At 39.4% G+C, this 27,960-nt stretch overlaps 1 protein-coding gene across 1 annotated transcript in view; it reads right to left on the minus strand.

Moving 5' to 3' along the window:
• Window positions 1–27,960, minus strand: part of ANO6 (anoctamin 6) — a gene marked incomplete at both ends in the record, with an annotated part of 209,845 nt that overhangs the window by 75,263 nt on the left and 106,622 nt on the right. Inside the window, one exon of the mRNA XM_084255999.1 lies at window positions 14,402–14,530. Coding sequence (XP_084112125.1) covers window positions 14,402–14,530 — 129 coding nt within the window. The remainder of the gene's footprint in view (window positions 1–14,401; window positions 14,531–27,960) is intronic.

A 27,960-nucleotide genomic window follows, 5' to 3' on the forward strand; every position in this document is an offset into this window, starting at 1 on the left:
GTTTTGGAACAGGGGGTATCCCCAGAAAAAAGGGGGTTTCCAGGTCCCCTGACCCACCCAAAGGAGGGTGGAGCTGAACAGGGAGGAGAAGCTGGAGAGGAGACTGGGGAAGGAGGGAAGGAGGATGAGGAGCCAGAAGGAGACCTGGAGGAGGCACGTGGAGCAGAGAGACATGTGAAGAAGCTGCACTTGCTTCTTGGTCCTGGACTGGTTGAAACAGACGTGGGTGAGAGAGTGGGTGAGAGACCCGTGGGGAGGTTAACAATGGCAGCATTTATTGTGATTTTGATTTTGCTCTTTTCCTTCCAGACTTGTCTGGAAATTTGTGCCATTGGGTCTCCGTGGCTCTGTGTTGGGCCAACCCTGTTGAGCTGGACATTTACCCAGGAGGGGATAGGTGACTTTGAGTGCTGGATTTGGAAACTACAGTCTTTCTGTTTTTGTTTCACACTAATTATATTACAGTTCATTTCCAATGAAGGTCTTATGCACTAGGGTATGTTTTGTTTGAATGTGGTGGATAGCAGAACCTATTTAGAACAGGCAGGTTTGGGGGCCCTGGGGTGCCCCATACCCTGCCCTATAACATTTTTTAGTGTCACACATCCAAATGAAGAGGCAACTCCAATCCACTTGGCCTCCACACTGCACCCTTTTGCCCCTTAGTCCCTCCAGTGGGACACCAATGATACCATCTTACTGGATCTCCAGAAAATGGGTTTAATACTAGGTTCCTTATCCCTCCCTCTCCTTGACTTTTCTATACCATTTGGTCACCTGGGTCCTCAAGCCACCATCTTTGATACCTGATGCATGTACATCCTTTCCATTAAACACATTTTCCTATCTCCTCCATTTTGCCCCATATCTGTGTGTAATAAAGGAAGTTTCTGATATAAATTCATAGCACATGTAAATAACACAGATGCAGAAAGCATTGGAAAGAGTTCTCTCCGATCACATTTTAACAGCTTGATAATATTCTCAGAAATATAGTCTCTGTGACTATATCTCAAATCATTGGCTATTTCGGTTGTTTCTAAGTTTTCATAGTTATGAAGATCCTTGTGGAGCAATCTTTGTGCATCTGTTACTTCCTCAGGATAAAGACCTAGAGCACAATTGTTGAACAGTATACACAATTTTAATTCTTTGATCTGTATTGCCATACTGTTCTCCAGAAAGGTCATACTAATTTACCTTATTTTAGTTCTCATCTAGTTCCTAAAAAAAGAATTCCTGAGATATTTACTTGATGTTTCACAAGATAATTGGTGGATCTTGGAAATGGTTTATAAAATTCTCTATTTTACCATGAGCTATAATACTTAAACAGCTAAATCAACAATAGGACAATTTTTTAAATTTGCTGAAGCATGTTAATACATCACGTTGGTGGTACTTTATACTAAGACAGATCTTAGTATTTTCCTTTTCATGGCAACTCACAAAGCACTAGCAGAATATTTTAAAAATTGTTCAAACCATTTTCTTGGTTGTCAGATTGCTAAATTAACATATGTATTATATTTGTCCAACGGTCACATACTGGGAAGAGACTGCTGACTTAAGATTGCCTGAGTCTGTTTAATATGAAATCATCATCTCTGCTTCCCTGTAGAATTTACACTTGGATAAGCAACAGTTTTCTTGACATTTAAAAAAAATGAGGGCAAAGTTGTCTTCCATGTTAAAACTGAAAGAAAATTAAAATTGTATATTGTCTGACATAGCCATCACTCAATAAATATTGGTTGAATAAATGAATATCTTTTATTCATTTTACAACTTTTAACTAAATATTATGTGCCTTAATGGAAACTTTTCCATACAAGATATAGTTCTATGTATGGTTCTACAGTCTCAGATCTGTATTTGACAGCACAAAATGATTAAGCTAGATTTCTTAGGTCTAGGAAAGTCCAGTTATACATTGAATGATGCTGTCAATTCCTCTATATCTATAGGAACAAACTCATTGATACTGTAACCTGGATGTGCCCTTTTTTTGTGTGTAGAAGAACTGGGGTATAGGCAGAGATGCAGGGGTCAAGGGGATTTACCAGAGACAGAGTAGGGGGCAGAACAGGTGGATCTACTGAAATCTACTGTTGAGGGGAGCAATAGGCGAGAGAGGAGCAGTCAGTCTTCTGTGCCATATGTGGGTTAGCTTCTCGGCTGGGGATCGAACTCAGGCACTCAGGCCCTCAGGCCGTAGTGGTGATAGCCCGAAGATTAACCCCTAGGCCACCAAGGAGGCCTCAAGATCTACTCTTTTTTAAAACTACTTCTAGTAAAGTCCAAGCGACAATGACCATTAAGAACTCATGTACATCACAAAAAGGATGCCCAAGATTCTGTTATTGTTGGTGGAGAATGTACCTGTCCCTGTACCGGGAGCTCAAAGTGAAAAAGAAAAGAGCATAGCTTCTTACTCCAGAAACTAGAATTTTTATTTATTTATTTATTTATTTAAATTTTATTTTTATATTCCCCATACAATTACAACCTCCTTATTTTGACCTCAATCCCTCCTTTCCCTGCCCCCCACCATAGAGTGTCTCTGGTTCATAGTTGTTTGTTGATTTTGATATTTTCTTTCTTATAGTTATTCTTTTTCCTGGTCCCTTATTTAAGTCAGAAACTAGAATTTTATTCCTACTTCTTCTGAGAAGTTAATAAAGCTGTCAGAGAAATAAAGAATAAAGCAATCAAAATCACAAAGGACAGACTAGCATAATTAAGGAAGCTTTCTATCCCTAAGCACCTGAGATTACACATCTCATTTGGCTTAATAAAGTCATCATTGGAAGGCACTTTCCTGTGAATTATTCAGTAATAATACTAACTGTAAATACCCATCTACCATTGTCTTCATGTCACCCAGATTTTTTAGTAGGGTAGTGATGTCTAAGAAGTAAAATTACTGAATATACTGTAATGATAAATAAGCAAACGTCAGTTGGGATGACTGAATTATGTGCATAGATTAATTTCAAATATCCTACTTTACTGTATATTAAGTACTGATGGTGCTGACGTAGTTATTTTTCAACTTGCTAATCTCTGGCAAGCCCACATAGATGGATGAGAAATAAGCCGAAAGTATTAAATTCATGCAAAAAATTACTGTGTAATTACTCTAAGCACTATTTATTTATTAAGCTCCCAAGAAAGTTTGGAAGGGGGAATACATTATTTCTTTGGGACCTTCTTTAAAAAATCACACGTTAATAGTTAAACACTGAATGTTAGTAGACTGATTTGATGAATTTACTCAAGCAGGTAATGCGTATCACTAAGGGGAGAGAAAGAAAGATGAGCATTGTAAATAATCAGCACAGAATGGAAGTGAATATTTTGCTGAACTTGACATCTGAGTTTACTTTTTAAATTAATATTTTTGGTGGAGTTACAAAAGGTAAATACTCTTTGTGGGTAACTTCAAAAGCAGATTTTCTAAGAAGAAAAAAAATCACCTATAGTCCATTGCTAAGATCACTGTTGTAAGTATTTCAGTGCAGTATTTCTCACACTCACCTGCTCATATGGACAGCTTGGGATGCTTCTAGAAATGGAGACTCTGGCTTGGGTATAGAATGGGGCCTACACTAGTTAGTAACTTTAAACAAATAAAGCAGGTGACTTCACCATCAGACCAGTGTAAGAAATACAGGGTTTTATTTTTTTCTCTTTGCATATAAACAGCTGTTCTTCTGTGCTGATTCCCTGCAAGACCATTCTAAATGCTACTCTGTAGAGCTGATATTTTGCAACTGTGTACCCTTTTGCAGATGACACTTTAGAACAGTGAGATATGGGTGACTGTGGGGACCAGAGCAGATGACAACTTCTTCAAACAAACCTAAGGCTTCAGAAGAACCAAAGGAAAAGGGTTTTTGTCTTCTCCATATCTTTGCAAGATAAAATGGAATACTTGGTCTTACTTTTCAGAATTGCACTGTCTTCTTTGTGTGTTTTAGGATTTGGAACTCTGCACACATTCTATTTGGGAGGGAAAAAAGCAGGATTTGGATTCACTGCTCTGGTGTGGAGTACTCAAAAATAAAACCAAACTTGCTTACACGAGTAACACAATTTGTAGCTGTAATTTGAAACTGTGGATTCTAATTTAATTTATTCCTTTTAAACTACAATCTTGGTTTATGAAAGCAGGGTGCAAAGGAAGGAGATAAAAATATAAAGGAGAGGTCTCTGCCTTAGTCTAAAATATGAAGGAGTCAAAACTAGACCTGATTTTACTTCTTAAAACAGAAGACAGAACACCTACCAAAAGACATCTGAGGTCAGACCACCTTCTGGCTGATACTGTTTCTACATATCCTATCCTAGTATGAAACTTAAGTTTCCAACTCAAGGACTATCTGTGGCAAATATGTAAACCCCAGGAAATTTTTATATTCTTCTGATTCCTTATAATCTCCTGCCATTCCTTATTCATTTATTTCTTCCATTTGGAGAAAGTGTATCAATGTTCAGTCTATTCAACTGTTCTATTCAACTGTTCAGTCTGTTCAACATTCAACTGTTAAAAGACTGCATGGAGGATTCTTTCCGGGTGAGCCTCATACCAGAATATTATATTCCCTTACAACAACCAGATTTGTTTTTATTGTATTGAGACTTTGTGTTATTGATGATATACCCCATTATTTGTTGGTTACTAGAAAACTCTAGACATTGGAGAAAATACATATGGTTGGAGACTTCAACACTGCACTCTCACCAATGCATAGATTAACAAGACAGAAAATAAGTAAGGACACAATCACCCTAAACAAAAAACTAGACCACATGGATTGAACAGACATTTTATAGGGTGCTGTACCCCTAAAAAGTCAATACACATTTTTCTCAAATGCACATGGGTCATTCTCCAGGGCTGACCACAGACTAGGTCACAAGACAAGTAGCAACACATTCATGAAAACTGAAATAATACAGAGTATCATCTCTGACCACAAAGGTATGGAATTAGAAGTCAACTACAGAAAGAAAACAAGGAAATCCTGCAATGTGGAAATGGAACAATATACTACTTTTAGACCAGTGGGTTAATGAGGAAATAAAAGAAAAACCAAAAAAAAAAAAAAAAACCTTGAGACCAATGATAATGTGGACACATCCTCCAGAACATATGGGACACAGCAGTACTAGGAGAGAAGCACATGGCAATCCAGACCCACAACAAGAAACAAGAAGGAGCTCAAATAAACAACCCTGTCTCTCATGTCAAGGAGATAGAAAATGAAGAATGAAGAAAATTCCAAGAGAAACGAAATATTATGGCCTACCTGTTGGTGCAGGGGTTAAAGTCTCAGCACTATAAAGCTATCTGCAGCCACTCTTGCCTGAGTTCGATCTCCGGCCATGGAGTTGACCCACATGGCATAGCAGACCTCTCCTGTATCACCCAATACTCCCCTCAGCAGTGGATTTCATTAGATCCACCTGTTCTGCTCCCCATTCTGACTCTGGGGAATTCTCTCACTCCCTAAAACTCTGGCCTATACCCTAAATAAAAATAAATCTAAAAAAAAATCATATTGATATATTATTAAAAAAGAAAGGAACTATTAAAATTAAAGCAAAAATAAATGAAATAGAAATCAAAAAGACAGTCCAAAAGACCAATGGAACCATAAGCTGGTTCTTTGAAAAATGAACAAAATAGACAAACCTCTAGCTAGGCTAAGAAAAAGAACGAGAAAACTCAAATAAATTGTATCAAAAATGAAAGAGAAGAAGTTACAACAGACAGCAGGAATTCAGAGAGTGGTATGAGATTACACTGAATATTTATATGCAAACAAGTTCAACAACCTAGAGGAGATGGATAGATTCTTAGAATTATACAATCATCTAAGACTGAATAAGAAAGAAACAGGAAACCTGAAGAAAGCAATCACAAACAAGGAATTTCAAATAGCAATCAAAACTCTCCCAAAAAACAAAAGCCCAAGAACAGGTGGATTCACAAATGAATTTTACTAAACTTCAAAGACAAATACCTATCCTGCTCAATTTCTTCCAAAAAACTAAAAGAGAAGGAATTCGTCCAAACACATTTGATGAAGCCAACATTGTGCTAATCCCAAAGCCAAACAAACACAACACAAGGAAAGAAAACTACAGTCCAATTTCCCTCATGAACACAGATGCAAAATTCCTCAATAAAATCTAGCAAACCGAATCCAACAATGTATTAAAAGGATTATACATCATGACCAAGTGAGATTTATACCAGAGACACAGGATGGTTCAACATCCAAAAATCAATCAATGTAATTCACTACATCAACAAAAAGGAAAATAAAAACCATATGATCATATCAATAGATGTGAGAAACCAGTTGATAAGAGTCAGCATCCATTTATGATGAAAACCCATGAAAAACTCAGGATAAATGGAATGTATATGTTAACACAATAAAAACCACATATGAGAAACCCACAGCTAGTATTCTCAGTGGTGAAAAAATGAAAGCCTTCCACTAAGATTTGGCAGAAAACAAGCAGCCTAATCAAAAAATGGGCAGAAGAGTTAAAAAGGCACTTCTCAAAGAAATGACCAGCAGGTACATGAAAAAATGTTCATCATCAATTACCATGAGGGGAATGCAAATCAAAACCACAATGAGATTCCACCTCACTCCAGTGAGAATGGCCCTTACTAAGAAATCCAAAGAAGTGCTGGAGGTGGTGTGGCAATAAAAGAACACACTTACACTGTTGTTGGGAATGTAGACTGGTCCAGCCCCTGTGGCAAGCAGTGTGGAGGTTCCCCAAAAGTCTAAAAATGAATCTGCCATTTGACCCAGCGATTACACGCTTAAGAATCTACCCAAAGAGGGGGGACTCCCCTGGTGGCACAATGGTTGAGCGCTGGGCTGCGAGGCTGCCCGCAGCCTCTGCAGCGCTGGTTCGTTCCCCAGCCACCAGTGAGGGTCCCACAAAAAAAAAAAAATCTACTCAAAGGACACAAAAACACTAATTTGAAAGGAAACCTGCACACCTATGTTGAATGCAGCACTATTTACAATAGCCAAGATATGGAAACAACCTAAATGCCAAGAACAGATGACTGGATCAAGAAGATGCTACTTAGGGCCTCTCCGGAGGTGCAAGGCATTAAGTACCACACTAAGCAGTCCGCAGCCTCTGCAGCACCAGTTCAATCCCTGGCCAGCCAGAGAGAAAACCACATGGTGAAGCAGACCTCTCCTGTCTGGCCTCTGCTCCCCTCAGCAGTGTATTTTGGTATCTGCTTGTTCTGCTCCCCACTCTGTCTCTGGTGAATCCTCTTACCCACATCTCTGGCCTGTACCCCAGCTCTTCTATGCATAAATAAATAAATCTTTAAAAAAATAAAAGAAGATGCTATTCAGCAATTAAAAAGATAAACTCTGGGCCTTCCCTGGTGGAGCAGCAGTTGAGCTGCCCGCAGCCTCTGCAGCGCTGTTTCGTTCCCCGGCCGCCAGCGAGGGTCCCACCAAAAAAAATAAATAAATAAACTCATGCCATTTGCAGCAACATGGATGGAGCTGGAAGGGAAATGAGCCGGAAGGATAAGATAACTACTGAGTGGTTTCACTTATATTTGGAATATAGAGAAACAAACAAAGGATCTGACAAAGACAAACTTTAAAACATACCCTTGAAAGCTGACCACAGGTCTGAGGCATACAAGGATGGAGGGAAGGGAAGGAGGGCTCCTGATAGGGGAGACCCAATGGTTAGAGGTGAACCCAGTAGAGTATGGTAGAAGGCTATGGGTGCGCTGCTGTGGGAGAACTATGGTGACTACCCCCAAGGGGAGAATTCCTTTATTGTGAAAATAAAAAAGCAAGAATATAAAATAACGGAAGCTAATTTAAAAAAGAGAGAGAAAAGTATACGAAACAAAAAGTAAAAATCTTAAAAGAAACAGAAGAATGTAGCAGAACTAAAAGCATTTATCACAGTTCTTAGAACTTAGAAAAATCAATACGCTTCTATTTTTACTCACAATAAACCACAAAGTACAATTTTAAGTGTTTCTGAACAGCAACAAAAATTTTGAATAGAATAGTTAATAAAATATGTAAGATCTTGGGCCTCCCCGGTGGCACAGCGGTTGAGCGCTGGGTTGCGAAGCTGCCCGCAGCCTCTGTGGCGCCAGTTCGATCCCCCGCTGCTCCCAGCCACCGGAGGAGGGTCCCACATGTGCATGTGCGCACAGACCTCTCCTGCCGCCCCCTGCTCCCCTCAGCAGTGTGCTTCGGTCCTTCTGCCTGCTCTGCTCCCCGCTCTGGCTCTGGTGAATTCTCTCGCCCTCCCGCGCTTTTGACTGTACCCAGTGCTTATATAAATAAATAAATAAATAAATCTTTAAAAAAAAAATAGAATTATTATAAATATAAATAAATATATATATATATATATGATCTTCATGGTCATTGTTATAAAGCTTTACTATATAAGCTTTTTAAGAAAAATATAAGACCTCCATAAATGGAGTGATGGGCTGTGCTCATTGTTCTAGAACTGTTTGATGAACTTATAAACATTTCCAAAGAGGACTCATTCAGCTTCCATGCAAACACCTCTGCCCTCACAACTCATTTCAAGCAGTGGGTAACAGATTTTACTTACTTATTTACTTACTTACTTACTTTATTTATTTATTTGCATAGAACTGGGGTGTAGGACAGAGGTGCGGAGGTGGGGGTGAGAGGATTCCTCAAAGACAGAGTGGGGAGCAGAACAGACAGGTCTACTGAAATATACTGCTGAGGGGAGCAGCAGGCGAAACAGGAGATGTCTGCTGTACCAGAGAGCTCTCTGGTGGGCCTGGGATCAAACTTGTGCTGCAGTGGCTGCTGATAGTTTCATAGTGCTGAGATTTAACCCCTTGTGCCACCAGGGAGGCCCCTGGGTAACAAATTTTAAAGCTCACACGATTACAGTGATCTTGCATTATTTTATTTTGGATATAATTTAGTTTGGTTGATCATTTGAATAAATCTCTTATTCTATGGTCTCTACTGTTCAGTTCCTACGGCCACTTGCTAAAGAACTCGCAAGATCAGATAAGAAATGTTGGTGGATACTCTTACATATGTCCTTTTCATCAACTTCAAGGAAATAACTTTTGCATCCACTTTTTGCAATGGCTTTTGCTGACAAAACTAATTCATAAACACACACAGTATTGTTTGCACAGTTTTTGTGCTCTCCCACTACTTTAGACCCCATCAACATCTTTACCATCATAAGAATGACCCAAAATACCCATGATTTAGTCGTAAACTCTTCTGTTTGAAGGGAGGCCAAGTACCAAAGTAAACAAAATTCAAAATAGTTAAGTTCTGGCATGTGTTAGCAGTTCTAGGGCAAAAAGAGACAGAGGAAGCATTATTCAAAGAACTGAGCAGAAGGAGGTGGAGAAACATAAGGAATTTGTTTTAGTTAAAATCTCTGCTCTTCACCATATAGATAAAACATATTCAGATATATTTAACCATGTACTATGTCAGACGCTGCTGCCTGTCTACTGACCAATCATTCTCTCCCTCATTATTACAAAAAAAATACCTGATGGTTTTAGGTATTGGGGCATCAGGGAACCCAGGAGAGGAAAGGTGAGTCTTCATTAGTGTGCTCCAAGGAAGAGAGCCCCATTCACCTTGTTGCACATGGCGCTGAGTGGCTGACAATGAAGTGTACAGCAATGTCTGCAGAGGGCCCCTCTAGGGTCATAAGAAAAGTAAACCCTCTTTCTGCCTCTAGATGCCTGGACATGCAGCAGGCACCATGGAACAAAGTGAAGCTTTTTTAAAGAACAGCTAGCAAGGGTGGGAAGAGCACAGGGACCATGGTGATAGTTCATGAGTGAGTGGGTGGTGGGAATTTATGGGGACTATCACCAAGATGAAAATGCATACATTGTACAAAAATGAAAAATGATATAAAATATATAAAATAATTAAAAATAAATAAATTTTAAAAAAGAACAGCCAATGGGCCTCACCAGTGACCTAGGGGTTGAGTATCAGCACTGTCACCCCTATGGCCTGAGTTCGATCCCCAGCCAGGGAGCTGACCCACATAGGGAGCAGCAGACCTCTCCTGTCTTGCTTGCTCCTCCCCTCAGCAGTGGATTTCAGTCAATTCGTCTGTTCTGCTCCCCGTTCTGTTTCTGGGGAATCCTTTCACCCCCCGCCCCCCACTTCTGGCCTATACCCTAGTTCTTCAATGCAAACAAAACAAAACAAAAAGCAACAGCCAACCTTCTGAGGCTGGCAGGGCAGGATGGGAGAAACTTCCACTTCCAATGACCCCATTAAGCCAATAAATTATCTAGCCCAGAAATGGTCTTATCTCCAGGCTACCTCTTAAATGAGAAAACTGTTATTTCCTTTGACAGCATTTAAGTCTTTTTGAGTTTGGGTTTCCTGCTATTTGCAGTAAAAAACCAAACTGATTCTGTAACAAGGACAATTTGGACTAAATGAGCACATATTATTGAAACAACTTATCACCCTGATGCGGTATCTAGATGTAAATCAATTCTGTTTTTCAACGCAAGGTGTTAAGTCTCTAAGTATTTTCACTAATAAAATGGACAGTTATATGCTATTTGGAGGTTGGTTTAGAAACATATTTTCTCTTTTGCTGATGGGAAGACATGGCCATTGATTCCTCTATTTTTTTTGATGTCCACGCTCCTATCCCTTCTCTCTTTCTTCATTGCCCATCTCCCCTTAACAACACTCTTCAGATCAGACCCTTGCACAGACAACTGGGTTGTTTCTGTAGGAAATCAGTACAATTTAGAAATGTAATACAATTTAGAAATGTAATACCAAAGTTGAACTTTGAATTCTGGTGGAGTCTTTAAATTAATATGAACAAATAGAGAATCGAGATCCCTCAAAAGCATGGCTTGTAACAACCAACATAACAGGGCCTCCCTGGTGGCCTAGGGGTTAAGTCTCAGCGCTATCACTGCTGTGGCCTGAGTTTGATCCCCAGGCAGGGAGCTGACCCACATAGGCATCAGCAGACCTCTCTTGTCTTGCAGTGGATTTCAGTCGATCTGCCTGTTCTGCTCCCCACTCTGTCTCTGGTGAACCCTCTCACCTCCCACACCTCTGGCCTGCACCCCTGTTCTTCTATGTGAAAAAACAACAACTAAACAAACAAAACCAACATAACAGCACTTCAATTCCTGAGTCTGGGATTGTGAAAATGAATGATCACTTGTTTCCTGATTTATGAGAATTACCCTGAGACCTATGTTTCTGTGAAAAGAAAATGCAAAACTTATTAATGATGTAAGCGGCTCCAGGGCCCCTTCACCATGACAGTAAGCTCTTGTCTAAAACCAGAACTGTTTCCTTTTTACTTCAATGGAGTAGATTTGCTGAACTTACTTTACGTAGAGCTGAGCTCTACTGACATATGGACGCTTAATGAATATTTGATGGTAGAGACTATGCTGGCACAGAATATATCTGGTGGCCACAGGAGAATGGTAAAATATTCTAAGCTATTTAATTTAGACATAAATTTATGTAATAAAAGACGGAAATTCACGGCTTTTCACCCCAGTGTGTTGCATTAGGAAAAACTCCAACTAAAAGGGAGGTCACAGGAATGAACATCTATTAGCTAATATGTACTGCAAATTTATGTATCTATATAGACTATTTTATTTCATCTTAGCCATAATCATTGGGAGTCTCATTTTTCTGAATTTAAGATGCCAGTGATTACATGGTGAGCCAGTATTTGATGTACCAGTAAGAAAAAATTCAGCTGATGAAATTGTGATATACCATTGGTAGACTGTACCCTGATTTCAGAGATGTCAAAATGTGAAAATAACATGCATCTTACAGATAATAAAATTCAATATTGATAAGGAAGTAAACACAAGCCACATGATCAGTTAGTAATTGTGACAAAGACAAACTATAAGTGCACCAATGAATTGTGTTCCTTTCCACAGGGCAGAGTTATTACTGAGAAAAAGCTGGACAACCAAAAAGTCCCATTCTCCACATTCCCAGGATTTGGCCAGTAGAATATGGAAACAATCACTGTTGTTACTTCCAAGTCTGAGAGGTAAAGAATAGTAGTACTTCCCCATCCTCTCTCTTGTCCTGCCTACCATTAAGGCTGATATCCAGGACAGCTTTACAAGTATCTGTGAATATAGCAGAGCCTCTGTCAGCCTGGGCGAATGACCACAGTGAACAAAAACCCTTGTCATACCTTCAAATCACTGTCCCACACAGGGATGCCACACTTGGCTTGTGAGGGCCATCACAACTCAGGACTAGCTTGTTACTGGGCTAGAATTACTGCAAATAATACAGTGGCAGGATTAGAAGTTGAATATGAGATTCTAAAGTCTGGACTCAGTCTATGAACCAGGAAAATATAAACTTCTAAGGCCTGGACTCAGTCTATGAACCAGGAAATTATTATCCCTCACTAAAGAGACCAAGACATACATCCATACATAAGTGGATGAATAAATCAATGAATAAATGTAAATAAAATAGGACTGATTGCTTCATTTTAAATGTTCACCATCCAGTTTGAAAAAATGAACAGAAATCAATAGATTTAAGACTGATATATTTCAGAGAGAAAGCCCAGAGTGGGACAGATGTGAACAAAGAAATGAAAATAAATACAGCAAGTCCTTGAAGAAGATTGCTTTGTTCAACTTTGTTTTGGTGTTGATGGGGAAAAAAATTGATTCCCGCCTGGAACATCCGATGTCTGTATGGAGTTGGCTGCTTACCCCATATCTAGGTGGGGTTTCTGCAGGTTCAAGAGTTTTTCCTACACCCCAAAGATTTTCATGTTGAGTTGATTATAGCATGTCTGACTGTTCTACTCTGAGTGTGGGTCTGTGTGAGAAGGTTCCCTGTCATGGAACCGGCTCCTGTCCAGGGTTGACTCCCAGGAGCCTTGTACCCAGAGGTGCCGGGACAGACTTGAGGGCCCCTGAGCTAGAGTAAATGGAGTGGACGGTGAATGAATACAAATGACTGTTGAGTACAAGAAGTGTTCTGGGTCTTTATTTATAAGTGTGGTGGTGTTTTTGTGGTCAGAAATATGTCAGGGGGACTTCATTCTTGTTTACGTCAATTAGCCTTGGATAAATTGTTTTCATTAGATAGTGTTTTGCTGAAAGTCACCATTTTATAGAGCCAATCCATGACATTAAGTGAAGACTTACTATAATGAATGAGGGAATGATTTTAAAATAGGTTAAAGTGACCTATGTTGGGCCTCCCTGTTGGCGCAAGGGGTTAAGATGCAACCTATGAAGCTATCCGCAGCCACTGCAGCACGAGTTTGATCCCCAGCCAGGGAGCTACCCACATGGCGCAGCAGACCTCTCCTGACTCACCCACTGCTCCCCTCAGCAGCGTATTTCAGTAGATCTGCCTGTTCTGTTCCCCACTCTGTCTCTGGTGAATCCTCTCACTCCCCACACCTCTGGCCTGCACTCCAGTTATTGTGTGCATAAATAAATAAATCTTTTTTTAAAAAAGTGACCTATGTCTATGTTCTATCTCTTTCTCTCTTGCTTTCTCTCCTTTTTCTATTACAGTTTGGATTCCAGAGAGTTGTTATAATCCTAGTCTATTAAATATTTTAATACCTCCAAATCCAAAAAAAATAGCCCTCTAACCTGAAAGAGTTTGAAGCAAAGGAAAGGGAGGGAGCAGCAGCCTGATTGGAACTGGATAAAAGGGAAAGAAGGGAGGTGAAGGAATGGGAGAGGTCAAGAACACAGGTCTACATTCAAGACAAGAGTCTGACCCATGGACCCACCACTTTTTACACCAGAGCCTGTCATCCTGAGTAATCATTTCACCTCTCAGGGTTGAGTCAACTGTGTCATCCATGATGGTATGGAAATAAAGCACACCTCCCAGATTAAGAGAATTAATGACAAAAAATGCACATAAACCAGGCACAAAGTGAGGACACACTGATACTTGTGATTACACCTGCTGTCATTATTAATCATCTCACCTACTTGTAAATAGCCAAGTGTGCTGTTAACATACATCTTCTCTACAAGATACAAGGTGTAATTCCAACTTTGTACAGAAGAAAAAAGCAAGTCTGCCTTCAGCTGTGAAACCAACTGAGGTTCTGAGCCTGAGGAACTTTCTATTTCAAATTTAAAAAAGATTTTTTGGGGACTGCTGTTAACATGCCTTGAGGGAATGATGAGCTGAAAAACAGGAAGGTCTGTTTGGCATGTGATGTTTCAAACACTTTATTGCTAATATTAAAACAGGACTTGCTTTACAATTTGCAATATTATAAGAAATAGGAAAGGCAAAAAACATTAAAAACTTACCTGTTGTTTTTCATTTGAACCCTTCTTATTGGTTTCTTTTTTATTTTCATCTTCATACACTAGAACAAAGTCGATCCTTCGCTGCCCATCATTGAAAAAGAGGGAGTCAGATTTTCCGTTAAACTCTTCCTGCGTGCAAGAGAAAGGCACATTTTGATGTCAGTTTTTCAAAGGGCCAGTTTATAAATGTTGATTTTCTACTTTTAATAGAAGACATTTTATAGAGAATAAATACATCCACTCCTGGGTCCTTGACCAAGATCATGATCACTGTGGATGTCATGACGGCAGTCTGTTCTTGGTTCCAAGAAGTTCTTGAACTGAACAGTTTGATAACGATTCTACAAATGTTCTAGAAATGCAAAATCAGTACTATCTATATTGCACAACCATCCCACCTCAAGCAGCATAAGGAATACCAAATCTGGAGGTGATCACAGTAACTAGAGAAGTCTACTTAAGTTCATCGAACATTAGAAAACCTAAGGCAAAGCACTCTTCAAAATCTCATCATTTTAATGTTTATTTTCTAACCTTTTCATCATTTTACATGACTTTTCTTTGGACCTTTCTACTTTAAATGAGACATCATTTTATAACATTAAGCATCAGAAGATACTCAATACACAGAATGCTGTAACAGTCACTGATATTTGTCCCCAAATCCACAAAAGATACCCCTGGCTAGTAGCAAACTATTTTAAAAACCACCAACGATGGCAAAATAAATGAGTCTTTAGCCGGGCGTGGTGGCGCGCGCCTGTAGTCCCAGCTACTCGGGAGGCAGAGGCAGGAGGATCGCTTGAGTCCAGGAGTTCTGGGCTGCAGTGCGCTATGCCGATCGGGTGTCCGCACTAAGTTCGGCATCAATATGGTGACCTCCCGGGAGCGGGGGACCACCAGGTTGCCTAAGGAGGGGTGAACCGGCCCAGGTCGGAAACGGAGCAGGTCAAAACTCCCGTGCTGATCAGTAGTGGGATCGCGCCTGTGAATAGCCACTGCACTCCAGCCTGGGCAACATAGCGAGACCCTGACTCGCATTAAAAAAAAAAAAAAAAAAAAAAAAAAAAAAAAAAAAAAATGAGTCTTTAATTTATAATTTAAAAAGCCTTTTGGACTAAACATAAGGAAAAAATGATAGAACACAGAACCAATACAATTTAAAACAATCTCTGTTTCCAAAGGATTTGCATAGAAATACTCTCATTTACTCTAAGGAAAAACGCTTTGTGTTCCTAGGAGTTGTCCTCCGGATGCTTATGCTAATTTTGCTGTTGTTTAAGAACCAATCTGCTTTTTAATTATTCAACATATTTAAATTTTATTTTTTTAACACTTATAGAGGTATCACATTTTGCAGTCATTTGGTGGAATGACTCGATCATTCGATGTGATTAATTCTCCTTAGCATTCAGGGTCAATACAAAAAGACCTAATTTTGCTACCACTGCCTCATTGCCTGGACATGTTTGAGAAGATGTATTCTTTTGCTGAGATATAAAACCTGACACCTGTCATTCATTTCCTCTTTCCCACCATAGAGTATTTACAGGCTTATGAATAGTATTCAAAGCCCCTTCATCTGGCAGGTTATTTATTGCTCCTGCAAAAATGCACATGGCTGATAAAACCTGACTCAGCACATTTTTCATCACAGTCACATTTAACTAGGGATTCCAAGCACAATGTGACACAGCCTTAGGCCCCTCCTCTCCACGAAAGGGGCCAGGAAACCAGACACACCCAGGACTTAGGCAGATGCCACTATGCAAGGCTTTCATTTTCAATTTCAGCTCTTTAAAACCCATGCACTTTCCTGAAGAATATTTGAAGCTATACAATATTGTTAAGCCCTGTCACTTCCATTTCAGGCACAGAGTCCTTTACGCTCCTGCTCCTTCAATTTCTCTTGCTTTCAATGAAGATGTTCCTATTGGTGACAAACAGGACAGTTGCTTGGGGCAAATTTTGCATGGAAATTTTTTTTTCTCAGAATCGGAAAAAAAAACTTTTTTTTCTCAGAAAGGGGAGGTAGGACAGAGCGGTGTCAACCACAGAAACTTGGTTGCCATTAAGACGTCGAACAAGTATACAAAATGCAACTTGTCTGCCTCCCTGGTGGCCTAGAGGTTCAGTCTCAGTGCTATCACCATTACAGCTTGAGTTCGATCCCCGGCCAGGGAGCTGACCCACACATAGCGTAGCAGACCTCGCCTGTTTCGCCTGCTGCTCCCCTCAGCAGTGGATTTCAGTATATCCACCTCTTCTGCTCTCCACTCTGTCTCTGGTGAATCCTCTTACCCCCCACACCTCTAGCCTGTACCACAGTTATTCTACACAAAAATAAATAAATGAAATGATAAAAAACAAAACAAAACAAAATGCAGCTTGTTCTCAGAAAGCCTTTGGCATCAGTAAGGAGCTCATTGAAGATAAGTCCTGAAAAACAGGGCCGAGAAGAGCAGCCACATCTACACAGGCTCTGGGTGCATCTTCCTCCAGGTCAGTGTTAGTCACACATCTGCACACTCAACTCCCAGATAATCCAGCTGCACACTCAGCTCTCGTGGACAGAAGAACATGACCTGGCAGAAGGAAGCCCCACTGACTTGACAGCAATTATCTGTGCCAAAAAACTAGGTCAACTCTGGTATTACTAGAAGGCAAATCCGGGGAAAGGAGCCCTAGGGTTCTGCTGCTGTGAAGGCAGGTCCTACTTTCTCAGAAGACATTTCTTAGGCCACTAGGAAGAGGGAAAAGTGAAACATCAAGATGGAAAAAGTTGGCAACACAGATGAGAACTGGTCTAAATTTAAAGACTGGGGCTTCCCCGGTGGCACAGCGGTTGAGCGCTGGGTTGCGAAGCTGCCTGCAGCCTCTGCAGCGCCGGTTCGATCCCTGGCTGCTCCCCGGCCACCGGAGGAGGGTCCCACATGGCGCGCAGACCTCTCCTGCCGCCCGCTGCTCCCCTCAGCAGTGTACTTCGGTCCTTCTGCCTGCTCTGCTCCCCGCTCTGGCTCTGGTGAATTCTCTCACCCTCCCGCGCTTCTGACTGTACCCAGTGCTTGTATAAATAAATAAATCTTAAATAAATAAATAAATAAATAAATAAATAAATTTAAAGACTGATCTATGAATAAAACTGCTGGGTTTTTTTTTTAATAAAGCAAGATATCTCAGTAATAATTTCTACAACAGGCCTAACTCACCCAACAAGACCTTGAAATGACAGGAAACTGAAAAACAATTCGTTTTGTGAAGTTCTATTGATGCAAAGTTGAATTAGTAGTCATTTCTCAGGATAAATACAGGTAAAGTCTTCTTGAAATGGTTAATTGTTCAGAGAAGAATTCTTCAGTTTTGAACTCTGTGGCTTCTCTGAGCAACTCAAAATGGGATCATTAGTCTTTCTACTGAGTCAAAAGACACCAAGATAAAGCATAAAAAAAAAAACAAAAAAAACCCAAGTGTCTCTGCTTTGGCAGCTTAAATTTAAAAACAGTCGAAGAGAAAGCTTAAAATGTATCAGGCCCAATCCTTTTATAGAGTAGCACTCACACATGATTACCAATATTCCCACTAGGAAATTTAATTAATTAAACCAATTTTTTACATTCATCGGAGTAACTAATGGTTACCCTGAGGGACTTTGGAAAATGTTAATACCAAGAAAGTAAGCAGAGTCTCCAGTTATTCATACTTCTTTCTCTCTGGAGAAAATATCAGCGTATTTTAATTGGAGGTCAGAGTCTATAGCATGCTCTATCTGTGCAAAGCTGTGCCCTCTGCGGCCCAAGGACACCAGGTTCCCCTAATCGAGCATTTATGCTCACTTGTAGCAATCTGACCGAAAGCTGTATGAAAAGTTAAAGGCTGCAGTAATTAAAAAATTATGTATAGTCATTCCATATTATTATATTAAAATAAAACAATACTGCCAATGACCACAGGTTGAATGAACTGACTGCCTTGTCTTTGGTTCCTGCTTTGTTAGGGTGTGTGTGTGTGTGTGTGTGTGTGTAGAAGAACTGGGGTGCAGGCCAGAGGTGCGGGGGTGAGAGGATTCATCAGAGATGGAGTGGGGAGCAGAAGAGGTGGATCTACTTAATTAAATCCACTGCTGAAGGGAGCAACGGGCGAGACAGGAGAGGTCTGCTGTGTCCTATGTGGGTCAGCTCCCTTGGCGGGAGATTGAACTTAGGCCGCAGTGGTGACAGCACTGAGACTCAATCCCTAGGCCACCAGGGAGGCCCTGGTTCTTGCTTTGTCATTTCATACTTGGGGTGAAAAGGAGATAGGTGTGGTCTGAGCAGGAAAGAGCTGAGAGGTAAAGGCTATTGCACAGAGGGATATATTTGAGAATGAGAAGGGAGGTCAGGTTCCATGGACACAAAGTTTCCAGCCTCCCTTCTCTCAACTGGCTTCTGTTGTTTTTTGTGTGAGGTAATTACTTCAACAAAAGAGCCCAACAGGTTTCATTTGCAAATCAGGACAAAAATGCAAGCAGCAAAATCACTCTGCCTGGTGCTTTCATGCTAGAGTTGTGAGTTCGAGAACATGGTTTGTGCATTGACTAGGAATACACATGGCAACCAATATTGTCCTTGGGGCCAGCGGACACTGTATTGTAGAACAAAAGGTTGGGGAAAATGTCCTAGTGGGCAGAATGACCAGTCCAAACACAAGAGTCTTCTGATAGTCACTGGTTGGATATGTTCTTACGGACAGGCAATCTCTGTATTAAGTAAGGAAGTGGCTTCTCTTGGAATATGATACTTCAAGGTCACATGAGGATCTGGGATGGGGAGGTCTGTGTTCTGGGCAGCGGATGAAATATTGGATAAGAGAGAACCTGGGGAAATGTCCATCTGAGTATAACTTCTGTATGGCATCTACAATGGTTACAGTTCAATAGCCTGTCTACATATGCAGCCTCCTAGAATTCCTGGTGCCAGCCTTTTGGTGAGTAAGTCTATGAACTACTGGATTGTCAAAAAAATCATGATGCATTTTTTTCAAAGATATGCCATGACTTTTCTGACAACCCAATAGTTTGCTGTTAATATGTATCCAATTTACATTTATTTCCCAAGTATTTACAAAATGAGGTCTCAACTGACCCTGCAAAACCAATATTGCAATTCCTATCTCACAACAGATACATCTGTTGAATCTAAAATGCTGAATTTAAATGATTTGTCCGAGAGTTGGTTAAAAAGTAGACTAGGTTCTGCTCTACTTTAAGGGTATAAGAGAGTACGAAACTTGTCTTGGTCAGCAAGGGATTTTATTTGACGGCGTGTCCATAACTTTCAAATATTCTGTTCTTGTCCTATACGGTTGTCATTTACTATAGAATGGAGAACAGTCCAGGTTTACTTGGGTTAATAATCTTTACCTTTATACAAAGCAGGATACAAGAAAAGTTTATAATCTAACAATAATAGTTAAGGAATTACATGATTGGAAGCAATATCATAAAACGCTCATAAATAATTTAGAGAAGTACTGATATCTGAAGGTGGAAAAATCATGTAACTCTGTAGTCTTCAAGTCTAGTAAACCAGACTCCCAATAATGAGTGCTAGAGAGGATGCAGAGAAAGAGGACCCTGTTAGACTGTTGATAGGAATGTAAACGGTGCAGTCATTCTGGAAAATGATCTGGACTTACCATAAAAAAACTAAAAATGGAAATACAATATGACCCAGATGCCCACTACCCTGGGGCATCTATCCAAAGAACCTGAAATCATCAATCCTCAAAATGCTCTACAATGTTCACTGCATTATTTAAAATGGCCAGGACATGGAAACCTCGTAAGTGTCCATGACAGAAATACAGAAATTGGAGCAAGAAGTTGTGGTCTACCATGTTATGGAATATTATGCAGTCATAAAGAAAGATGAAATGTTGCCATTTACAGCAAAGTGTAAAAAGTTGGAGTAAATATGTTTAGTAAAGCAAGTCAGAATGACAAAGACCAATATCAGACATATATATATATAGCAGATGATTAGACAAAGCAAAATATCTATATAAATCAGAGGATAATAGGGCCTCCCTGGTGGCCTAGAGGTGAAGTTTCAGCACTATCATCACTGCTGCCTGAGTTCCATCCCTGGCCAGGGAGCTCCCACATAGGGCACAGCAGACCTCTCCTGTCTTACCCGCTGCTCCCCTTAGCCATATATTTCAGTGAACCTGACTGTTCTGCACTCCACTCTTTCTCTGGGGAATCCTCTCATCCCCTGCACCTCTGGCCTACATCCCAGTTCTTGTATGCAACAAAACAAACAATAAACCCAATGGACATTAGTAAATGAAGGAAGGTTTCTGAAGTTAAAAGGGAGGGGGAAGGAAGGGTTGAAGGGGTATAATGGATGGTGGTGAGGAAAACTTTTGAAAAACTAGCAAAAAAATAGTGATTCCAAGAACAAAACAAAAAAACAAACTTCAATGCCTGCAGAGAACTAAAATGAAAACCTGTTACACTGTTTTACTCAGTAAACCCTGAATCCACACACAATAGTGAGTTCAATGGAAACAAGCATTTAAAAGCAAGAGCCTTTAGATATCACAGAATACGGAACATGACAATATTTTATTTACATGCCATGCAATTATGAATAAGCTGAATCCTAAAGGCGTTTCCCTAGCTGTGGCAGAGTTCAGGCAAAGCAGAGGCTTAATTATTCTTGGGACTTTTTTTTCCCTTACAGAATTGTGCAAAATAACTATAGAGATAAAAGAAACCAGGTCAAATTTTGTTCCTTTTATTTAAATCCTCTCCCCCCCAGCTTCTAAGAAAACATGTAAGTAAGAGAAAGCAAAATATAAAGGAAAATGCCAAGAATTGCAGGTGCAGAATGCCAAAGATGGGAAATAGAGTGGGAGAAAAGAACATGTTAGCAACAGGCATCACGAGCGGGACATGGGCACTCAGGGGACCACCCAGGAAGTGGCTCAGTGATGATGTGCTGGGAGGAATGAGAGAGCATGTTTTCTACCGGATCCCAGTATCCAAGAGCATGGTGACAGAAAAGGAGCTATCCAAGGTGGCAGATGTACCCCAGTCCAAGAGTCAGGATGCTCCAAGAACATCCTAGTGGTGAAGCTCTGAGGACCAAGGTGCACTAAGGAGTGACCCAGTGCAATTTTTATACAAATCACAAGCTTTGTCCTCACTCTGTCAACCACACACTAACTTTCAGAGGCCAGAGGCCAGGTCTTCTCACACTGAGTACTCTCTGTTGAGCTTTTGACTTGGTTTCATTTTTCTAGAATAAAATGAGCTCTTCCTCCCACCCTCCCCTCATGATGATAAAAGTAATATATACTCAATACAAAAAAAAAAATTCTTAAGATAAGGAGATGTATAAATAAATAGAAGTCATGCGTAGTTTCATCTCCCAGAGCCGAGCTTAGCTTAATATTCTGGAGTACATCTCTTCAGGGTTACACACACACAGGCATGCACACACACGCACTAACCAACTGGCACTGTGCTATCCATGCTGGTTTATAAACATTCATCACAGACGTTTTTCTAGCTTGATGGAAAGCCCTGCTTCATCATGTTTAATAGCTGCAATATAATTTAGTTAAACAGTTCCTCCACTGATGAACACATAAGTTGTTTCCAATTTGTCGCTGTTATAAACAGTGCGTCAACGGCAGCCTCTCGCATATGGATCTGGGTATGTGCTCAATGACTTATTTCCTTAGGCTAAATTCTAGAAGCAGATTTTAACTCCTTCCTTTAAGAAGTGCCCTTTTAAGAAGCTTTGGATATATAGACCGCCAAAATGTCATCCAAAATATTGATGAAAATGAACACTTTCGCTGCAGAGTATAAAAAGTGCCTTTTTCCCACCCTCATTAGATTTCAATCTTTTCCTTTTTACGGAAAGTCAAATAAATTTTTTGGGCACTTTTTAACCAGAGAGTGAGAGCAATTTTGTGGGTGTTGGCTGACTGAATTACTGCTTTGTGAAGTGTCCATTACTATTATTGCCCTAACTGAACTATCTTATTATTTCCAGTAGGTTCTCTTGGGTTTTCCTGATGTAATCCTGCAGACTACACTGGCACATGGGGCAATGTGGAAAAGTCCCCTATGATTACCAAGTGAGATCCAGAAGAAAAAGGGAGAAATGGCTGCAGGCACTGTCAGTAAGCCTTGGCTTCAACAATGTTGACACATTTTCTGAAACATTTAACATGACTGTGTCCAGCTAATTTCTGAAGACATTCCTTCCCCTTACTCCTGGATTTTCATTAGAATGTCCCAGCCACCTGTGTCGCTACCAAATAATAGTGACATGTTTTGAAACTTCTACTTCTTCAGGTTTAGGAATACTTACTTAGTTTATAAGTGATTTTTGTTGCAAGTCAAAAATGTAAACGCAAATTCTTTTTTTATTAATATTTTTTTATTTTATATATTTTTACATCATTTTTCATTTTTGCACAATGTATGCATTTTCATCTTGGCTTTAGTCCCCATACAATTACCACCACCTTTATTTTGATCTTACTCCCTTCTTTTTGCCCCCCCACCCCCGTGGTGTGTCTCTGGTTTATAGTTGCTTGTTGATTTTGATTTTCACTTTTTTATAATTAGTCTTTTTGCTGGTCCCTTATTTAGGTTTTCTAAATTTATCCTATGAGTGAGACCATCCAGTATTTTTCTTTTTCTTTCTGGCTTATTTCACTGAGCATGATTCCTTCCAGCTCCATCCACATTGCTGCAAATTGCATGAGTTTATCCTTTTTGATTGCTGAGTAATATTCCATTGTGTATATGTACCACATCTTCTTGATCCAGTCATCTATTTTTGGGCATTTGGTTTTTTCCATAGCTTAGCTATTGTAAATAGTGCTGTTATAAACATAAGAGGTGGAGGTGCCCTTTAGAATTAATGTTTCTGTGTCCTTTGGGTAAATACCTAGGAGTGGAATTGCTGGATCATAAGGAAGCTCCATCTTTAGGAGGTTGAGGAATCGCCACACAGCCCTCCACAGCGGTTGGACAAGTTTGTAGTCCCACCAGCAGTGCAGGAGAGTTCCTTTTTCTCCACATCCTCACCAACATTTGTTGTTGCTTTTTTTTTTTTAATTTTCCATTCTCACTGGTGTAAGAGGGTATCTCATTGTAGTTTTGATTTCCATTTCCCTGATTACAAGTGGATGTTGAATATTTATACATATGCCTGTTGGCCATTTGCATTTCCTCTTTGGAGAAGTCTCTTTTTTGCTCTTCTACCCATTTTTTGACTGGGTTGTTTACTTTGTTTTTGTTGAGTTCTGTCACCTCTTCAAAGATTTTTGTGATCAGTCCTTTATAATTAGTGTTGTGTGCAAAAATTTTCTCCCAATCAATGGGGTGTCTCTCTATTTTGGTTACTGTCTCTTCTGCTGTACAGAAGCTCTTTAATTTGATGCAGTCCCAGCTGTTTACCTTTGCCTTCACTATCACTGCTTTGGGTGATGTGTCTTTAAAGATGTTACTCAGGTGTATGTCATGTAGTGTTTCGGCTTCTATATATTTTATGGTTTCAGGTCTTATGTCTAGCTCTTTAATCCATTTTGAGTTAGTTTTTGTGCATGGTGTGAGGCAGTAGTCAAGCCTCATTCTTTTGCACGTAGTGAACCAGTTTTCCCAGCACCATTTATTGAACAAACTTTCTTTGTTCCATTGCATATTCTTTGCTCCTTTGTCAAAGATTAGTTGACCATAAATCTGTGGGTTTATTTCTGGATTTTCTATTCGGTTTCATTGGTCGGTGTGTCTGTTTTTTCGAATACCATGAAGTTTTGATTATTACAGCTTTGTAGTATAGTTTGAAGTCCGGGAGTGTGATACTTCCATTCCCTTCTTTTTTTTTTTCAGAAGGGCTTTGGCTATACGGGGTTTTTGGTGGCTCCATATGAATTTCATCAATATTTGTTCTATTTCATTGAAGAATGTCATTGAAATATTTATTGGAATAGCAATGAATCTGTAAATTGATTTTGGTAGGATGGCCATCTTGATAATGTTAATTCTTCCAATCCATGAGCAGGGGATGTCTTTCCATTTCTTTGTGTCTTCTTCTATTTCTTTTAACAGTGTTTTATAGTTTTCCTTCTATAGGTCCTTACCTCTTTTGTTAGGTTTATTCCCAAGTATTTGATTTTTTTTGTTTCAATAATAAAAGGGATGGTTTTCTTTTTTTTTTTAATTCAAAATTTATTTATTTTTTTAATTTATTTTTTTTAAATAATAAATTTTATTTTTATATTCCCCCATACAATTGCAAACGCCCCATTCTGACCCCAATCCTTCCCCTCCCGCCCTCCACCCCCCAAAAAGTGTCTCTGGTTCATAGTTTTTTGTTGATTTTGATTTTCACTTTCTTATATTCATTTTCCTGGTCCCTTATTTAAGTTTTCTAGATTCCTGCTATGAGTGAGACCATCCGGTATTTTTCTTTTTCTTTTTGGCTTATTTCGCTGAGCATGATCCCTTCCAGCGCCATCCTTGTTGCTGCAAATTGCATGTGTTTATCTTTTTTGAATGCTGAGTAATATTCCATGGCATATATGTACCACATCTTCTTGATCCAGTCATCTATTTTTGGGCATTTGGGTTGTTTCCAAAGCTTAGCTATTGTAAACAGTGCTGCTATAAACATAGGGGTGCAGGTGTTCTTTGGAATTGATGTTTCTGTGTCCTTTGGGTAAATACCTAGGAGTGGAATTGCTGGATCATATGGAACCTCTATGTTTAGTAGGTCAAGAAATCTCCACACAGCTCTCCATAGTGGTTGGACCAGTTTGCACTCCCACCAACAGTGCAGGAGAGTTCCTTTTTCTCCACAACCTCGCCAACATTTGCTGTTGCTAGTTTTTTTAATATGTGCCATTCTCACTGGTGTGAGATGGTATCTCATGGTAGTTTTGATTTGCATTTCCCTGATGACAAGTGATGTTGAACATTTTTTCATATGTCTGTTGGCCATTTGCATTTCCTCTTCAGAGAAGTTTCTTTTTAGCTCTTCTGCCCATTTTTTGACTGGATTATTTTCTTTGTTGTTGCTGAGTCTCATCAGCTCTTTGCAGATTTTTGTGATCAGTCCTTTATCATTAGTGTTGGGTGCAAAAATGTTCTCCCAGTTGGTGGGGTTTCTCTTTGTTTTTGTTATTGTCTCTTTTGCTGTGCAAAAGCTCTTTAATTTGATGTAGTCCCAGCTGTTTATCTTTGCCTTCACTATCACTGCTTTGGGTGATGTGTCTGTAAAGATGTCTTTGATGTGCAAATCCCGTAGTGTTTCGCCTATATTTCCTTCTATGTATTTTATGGTTTCAGGTCTTATGTCTAGTTCTTTAATCCATTTTGAGTTGACTTTTGTGTATGGTGTGAGGTAGTGGTCAAGCTTCATTCTTTTGCATGTAGCGACCCAGTTTTCCCAGCACCATTTATTGAACAAACTTTCTTTGCTCCAATGCATAGTCTTTGCTCCTTTGTCAAAGATTAGTTGACCATAAATCTGTGGGTTTATTTCTGGATTTTCTATTCGATTCCATTGGTCTGTATGTCTGTTCTTGTTCCAATACCATGCAGTTTTGATGATTATGGCTTTGTAGTATAGTTAGGTTTATTCCCAAGTATTTGATTTTTTTTTGTTTCAATAATAAAAGGGATGGTTTTCTTGATTTCTTCTTCAGATTTATTGTTTATGTATAGGAAGGCTACTGATTTTTGTGTGATGATTTTGTATCCTGCTACTTTACTAAACTGATTGATTAGTTTGATTAGTTTTTCTGTGGAGTTTTTGGGGGTTCTCTCTGTATATTATCATATCATCTGCAAATAGTGATAGTTTTACTTCTTCCTTCCCCATTTGAGATCCTTGTATGTCTTTCACTTGTCTTATCACTCTGGCTAGGACTTCCAGTAGTATATAGAAAAGCAGTGGTGTGGCATCCTTTTCTTGTTCCAGATCTTAATGGAAATGCTTTCAGCTTTTCACCATTGAGAATGATATTGGCTATGGGCTTGTCATATATATCCTTTATGATGTTGAGTTATGTTCCTTGTATCCCGAGAATTTCAAGGGCCTTGATGATAATTGGCTGTTGTATTTTGTCAAAAGCTTTCTCCGCATCTATTGATATTATCATATAGTTTTTATATTTCTTTTTGTTTATGTGTTGGATTACATTGATTGATTTTCAGATGCTGAACCATCCTTGTGTCCCAGGAATAAATCCTACTTGGTTGTGGTGAATTATCTTATGGATACATTGTTGGCTTCTGTTAGCTAAAATTTTATTGAGGAATTTTGCATCTGTGTTCATTAGAAAGATTGGCCTGTAGTCTTCTTTTTGTGTGTTGTCCTTGTTCGGTTTTGGTATTAGAGTAATGTTGGCTTCATAGAATGTGTTTGGTATTATCCCTTCCTTCTCAATTTTTTGAAAGAGTTTATGAAGGATAGACACTAGTTCGTTTCTGAATGTTTGGCAGAATTCATTTGTAAATCCATCTGGTCCTGGGCTTTTGTTTTTGGTGAGGGTTTTGATTACCATTTCAATTTCACTGCTTGTAATTGGGCTGTTGAGGTGTTCTTTATCTAGCTTTCTTTATCTAGCGTCTTTATCTAGCTTTGGGTGATTGTAAAGTTATAGGAATTTGTCCATCTCTTCTAGATTGTTGAACTTGTTTGCATATAACTATTCATAATATTTTGATTATTCTTTTGATTTCTGCTGTGTCTGTTGTGATTTCTCCTTTCATTTGTAACTCTATTTATTTGTGCTTTCTCATGTTTTTCCTTTGTGAGCCTGGGTAGGGGTTTGTCTATTTTATTTATTTTTTTGCAGAACCAACTTTTGGTTTCATTGATCTTTTGGGGAGTTTTCTAGTTTTGACTTCATTTATTTGTGCTTTGATTTTTATTATTTCCTTTCTTTTACTGGTTTTAGGTTTTTTTGCTTGTTCTTTTACTAGTTCTTTGAGATGTGAGATTAGGTTGCTTCTTTGAGTTCTTTCTGGTTTCTTGATATGAGCCTGTATGGCTATATATTTTCCTCTTATTACTGCTTTTGCTGCATCCCATACATTTAGGAAATTGATGTCCTCCTTGTTGTTCAACTCGCAGTACTTTTTCATTTCTTCTTTGATCTCCTCATTAGTCCAGTGGTCTTCCAGTAGTGTGGGTTTCAATCTCCATGAGGTGGGAGGGTTCCTTGCCTTCTTTTTATGGTGTATTTCTAGTTTGATGCCTTCATGGTCAGAGAAGATGGTTGGTATGATTTCAATCTTAGTGTATCTGTTGATGCTTATCTTGTATCCCAGTATGTGATCAATCCTGGAGAATGATCCGTGTGCACTTGAGAGAAATGTGTACTCAGATTTTTTGGGTGTAGTGTTCTATAGACGTCTGTTAAACCCATGAGCTCTAGATCCTTAGAGCTTTAGTGTCCTTACTTATTTTTTGTCTCATTGATCTATCCATTGTTGATAGTGTCTTTTTGAGTTTGGAATCTGTTTTATCTGATATAAATAAAGCTGT

This window comes from Talpa europaea (assembly GCF_964194135.1).
Source record: "Talpa europaea genome assembly, chromosome: 15".
NCBI classification, from domain to species: domain Eukaryota; kingdom Metazoa; phylum Chordata; class Mammalia; order Eulipotyphla; family Talpidae; genus Talpa; species Talpa europaea.